This window comes from Culex quinquefasciatus, chromosome 2 (assembly GCF_015732765.1).
Source record: "Culex quinquefasciatus strain JHB chromosome 2, VPISU_Cqui_1.0_pri_paternal, whole genome shotgun sequence".
Taxonomy (NCBI): Eukaryota; Metazoa; Arthropoda; class Insecta; order Diptera; family Culicidae; genus Culex; species Culex quinquefasciatus.
This window is the reverse complement of record NC_051862.1, coordinates 101,808,246-101,812,872: the sequence shown is the minus strand read 5'-3', so window position 1 is coordinate 101,812,872 and position 4,627 is coordinate 101,808,246. Positions and strand designations below refer to the sequence as shown.

General features: G+C 35.6%; 1 protein-coding gene across 1 annotated transcript; it reads right to left on the bottom strand.

Annotated features, from left to right (window-relative positions):
- Nucleotides 1–883: 883 nt before the first annotated feature.
- LOC119767020 lies at nucleotides 884–3,261 on the bottom strand. Its single transcript, XM_038254256.1, has 2 exons — nucleotides 2,361–3,261; nucleotides 884–1,655 (listed from the first exon to the last, which is right to left on the bottom strand). Exons 1-2 carry the CDS (start codon nucleotides 2,506–2,508, stop codon nucleotides 1,294–1,296), a joined length of 510 nt encoding a protein of 169 aa, XP_038110184.1. The 5' UTR covers nucleotides 2,509–3,261; the 3' UTR covers nucleotides 884–1,293.
- Between the last annotated feature and the right edge of the window lie 1,366 nt (nucleotides 3,262–4,627).

The window sequence follows — 4,627 nt, the reverse complement described above, 5'->3', positions numbered from 1 at the left end:
TTTTGTATTTTTGTATTTTTGTATTTTGTATTTTTGTATTTATTTTGTATTGTATTTTTTTGTATTTTGTATTTTTGTATTTTTGTATTTTTGTATTTTTGTATTTTTGTATTTTTGTATTTTTGTATTTTTGTATTTTTGTATTTTTGTATTTTTGTATTTTTGTATTTTTGTGTTTTTGTGTTTTTGTATTTTTGTATTTTTGTATTTTTGTATTTTTGTATTTTTGTATTTTTGTATTTTTGTATTTTTGTATTTTTGTATTTTTGTATTTTTGTATTTTTGTATTTTTGTATTTTTGTATTTTTGTATTTTTGTATTTTTGTATTTTTGTATTTTTGTATTTTTGTATTTTTGTATTTTTGTATTTTTGTATTTTGTATTTTTGTATTTTTGTATTTTTGTATTTTTGTATTTTTGTATTTTTGTATTTTTGTATTTTTGTATTTTTGTATTTTTGTATTTTTGTATTTTTGTATTTTTGTATTTTTGTATTTTTGTATTTTTGTATTTTTGTATTTTTGTATTTTTGTATTTTTGTATTTTTGTATTTTTGTATTTTTGTATTTTTGTATTTTTGTATTTTTGTATTTTTGTATTTTGTATTTTTGTATTTTTGTATTTTTGTATTTTTGTATTTTTGTATTTTTGTATTTTTGTATTTTTGTATTTTGTATTTTTGTATTTTTGTATTTTTGTATTTTTGTATTTTTGTATTTTTGTATTTTTGTATTTTTGTATTTTTGTATTTTTGTATTTTTGTATTTTTGTATTTTTGTATTTTTGTATTTTTGTATTTTTGTATTTTTGTATTTTTGTATTTTTGTATTTTTGTATTTTGTAAATTTGTAAATTTGTATTTTTGTGTTATTTTAGTAGTTTTGTACTACTTTTGAATTGTTTGTTTGTTGGTGTTTCTGTTTGTTTGAAGTTTGGTGTTTCTGTATCTTTGTATCCTAGTATTTTTGTGCTTCGTATTTAGCATTTTTGTTTTCTATATTCTAGTATTTTTATATTTTGCTTTGTATTTTTTTTTGTTTTTGAATATTTATGCAATTTTAGGCTGCTCTGTAAAGGGTGGGAGAAGTGAATTCACCTTAAAAAAAGAAGCAAAAAAATAAAACAAAAATGCGTAGCACTTAAAACAATTAGTTGGGGTTCCAGGTGAAAGAACTCTTGCCGAACAGACCCCGGCTTGTGAAGTCCCTGGGATTTGCTTGAGACGCAGCATCTGCTGCAGCGAGTTGGGCAGCTCGGCCGCGGTTGATCCGTCGGGGAACATTGAGTTGACAGTCAACGGCCCCAAGAATTTGTTTGCTTCGGCGTCCTGGACGAACTGCTGGACGGGCGGATTTGGCCGGAGCGCAATGGCCGGTATTTCAGCTTTTTGCGCAACAGCGCGTTCTGTGTAATGCTCTGGGTGTGGAACTGCAGCTCTTGCTGGGACGGAATTTCCGGGGACCATGGGCCACCATGTCGAACAGGCGCTTGAACATTCTTCTGGACCGTGGTTCTGCTGCTGGGGGAAGCTGAAGGCATCGTTGTTCGATAGGAACGCTTGGTTCGCCCCGGTCTACTTTTGTCCCCACCACGGCGGAACCACTTGCTGAAGCGCGATCCGGATTGGGCGCCATTGTTGCCGGTAGCTTGGTCAGTAGCGTGGTTCACGTTTCTATGAAAAAGACAAAAGTTGTTATTTTGTCTTGCATCAACCGGAATTTCGTTCTTTTATGTCCCCAGAAGCACTCCTGAAAATTTGAGCCCATTTGGTAAGGTCTAGGAGCTCCAGTTTTAATTTAAAATTTATATGGGATTTTGATTTATTTTCCATGGGAAACTATCTTTTTTTTACATTGTATTAGGATTTTTTTTTATAAATCGATGAAATGACTTGATTCTTATAGTAGGAGATAGGTTTTGAACTGGGGAACAACTTTGTAGAACATACCAACATGCTAGGAAGTGACCCTTTAAAGATACAGATACTTTTAGATAATGGCTTTTGAAGGGGCCAGCCACCATCTAAAAGTATCTGTATCTTTAAAGGGTCACTTCCTAGCATGTTGGTATGTTCTACAAAGTTGTTCCCAGTTCAAAACCTATCTCCTACTATAAGAATCAAGTCATTTCATCGATTTATAAAAAAATCCTAATACAATGTAAAAGATAGTTTCCCATGGAAAATAAATCAAAATCCCATATAAATTTCAAATTAAAACTGTAGCTCCTAGACCTTACCAAATGGGCTCAAATTTTCAGGAGTGCTTCTGGGGACATAAAAGAACGAAATTCCGGTTGATGCAAGACAAAATAACAACTTTTGTCTTTTTCATAGAAACGTGAACCACGCTATTGGTCAGGGCCACCGTGACCATTTTGGAAGTCGGAGATACCAGCGATGCGCCGCTTGGAAGAGGTGGCGGAAGAGGAAGCTGCTAAGTCGTCCCCAGTGGTTGTTTCAGAGGCTGGAGAAATAACAAACCTGTTGCCGGGAAATGAATCTTTCATGAGAATGTGTTATTTGATCAATTAAAACTATAATTTACCTTCAATTTCACGTAAAACGAAACTATTGGCACTACGCCCCCCGGGGCATGGCCTTCCTCTAACGTGGGATTTCTGCTCCAGCGCCTCTGACGAGACAGGAGAAACCGGGACCGACGTTTTACTTCACCATCCGATAGAAGCTCAGTGGATAAGGCGGGAATCGAACCCGCGTCTCATAGCATCATCGGGATCGGCAGCCGAAGCCGCTACCCCTGCGCCACGAGACCCACTTCAATTCACGTATTATTCGAATTAATCGGCAACGAAAAAGCACCAACCAACCAACAAAATTGAACACGTTTGACAAAAGCAACAACATTTTTTTTGACAGTTTGCGCGTTACGAAAGCTGAGGCAATGTGCGTGCTGGCAAGCGCAAATTATGTTGGTGTGAGTGTGCAACATAAAAATGGAAATTTTTAAGGTGCGTGTCTTGGTTAAGCGTCTTAACTGGCCCTGGCGAAGCCCGACAATCGCCCGCTGCCCCCCAAACGTTAGAGTGGGATGGACTGGCGCCTTAGCCCGATCGCAATCAGACAGATGAAGAATTAAAAGAATAAACGAATCTATGAGCTTGACATATCGGTTAAGTAGATTTCCCATAATGATGAGCTACATAGGGTATTTTAACCATTAGTGGACCCCCTAGTAGAGCCGAAACACATTTTTTACAACTTTTTAATATTTTAGGCACTTTTTCATAACCCTCTGTACAAAACAATGAAATCTGAAGTCTTTTGAACAATTTTGACTATTTGTTTCATCAGTTATTCTTTTTTGAGCAGAAAAATAGCCATTAGCCGGGTCCATAATCCGATTGTGGACCCGGGTCCACTATAGGCAAACTGTTATTTTTATACCAAATTTAAACGATTTTGGATGTTTTGATGCATGGTGTAGGTCTAATGATAGATATAACGAATAAAAGATGGATTTTGCTCACTTTTCATCATAAGAAAATATGTTTTGTTAACAAATTTGGCTTTAAACAACGGAAAAATCTAACAGACATTTAAACACATTTATTTCCGTAAAAGATCAGAGAAAACTTTTCAAAAACTACTGTAAAAATAAAAATAAATTTAAAAATGTTTTTTTGATTCAAATTTTTGAGCATGAGCATGAGCATGAGAGACCACCCATGGTTGTCCTTCTCCGTTGCTGAACAGGACCGTAATAACCTGTCAGCACAACCGATCATACGCTTCAACGATCTGGTGGTGTTTCTCTTATCAACAGCATGCATGAATGCGCTGAAAAGATAAAACATCAAGATCATCAAAACTAGAACTGCTGCAGAAAGGTAACAGTCGTTGGCCACCAACGGCGCCCGCCATGTCAGTTTGTAGATCTCGAGGGGATGGGACGGGAATGTTAGTTAGCACAGGCTGCTACCAAGGGTGGGTTCTATACGATATCCACACCCCCCGCGTGTGCCGGAAAACTACTTCTACTTGGGATTTTGTTAGTAGGGAAGGGTAATGGTCAGGATTCATCATAGAAGATGATGATGTGACCCAAATAATCGATAAGTTTTGTTTAATGGGGTGATGTATTATTCCCAAGGCAAGCAATCGGATGCTGCTGTTGAGACTATTCCCGTTTATTTGTGATTTATTTACGATTAGATGGATTATCTTAGGCAGCCGGCTGTGGAAAGATAAAACCACAAAAAATGTATTTAGCAGGTAAGATATTAAACTCCTCGTAAAGTGTTTAGTTCGAGTGGATCATAGACGATTTCAAGTTTTGAATAATTATAAGAATAGCGACCGATAACTGATGAGTTACGAAGCTACAAGAAGGGCTTGGGAATCGCGTAGGAGAAATACTACATCGCGTAAACGATTGTGATGAAATTAAAACAATAACTTAAACGAACTAAACCGGCGGCGTGCCTTCCGATCAACGATGATAAAAGAAGGACTTATGAAAATAAACCGATTCTATATAAATGTCTTTTGCACCGTGAAAATTTAATACATTATTTGAAAATTTATGCACAATTTACCCGACGCCGTGCCTTCTGATCAACGATGATATAGGAAGGGCTTTTAAAATCACAAAACAATTAATGTAAT

Excerpts from the sequence above, each read along its gene's own strand:
- LOC119767020 (XM_038254256.1), bottom strand. The coding sequence starts at position 2,508 with ATGAAAGATTCATTTCCCGGCAACAGGTTTGTTATTTCTCCAGCCTCT. Across the intron at positions 1,656-2,360 it reads CCAAAATGGTCACGGTGGCC|CTGACCAAGCTACCGGCAAC; the intron begins CTGACCAATAGC and ends TGAACCACGCTA.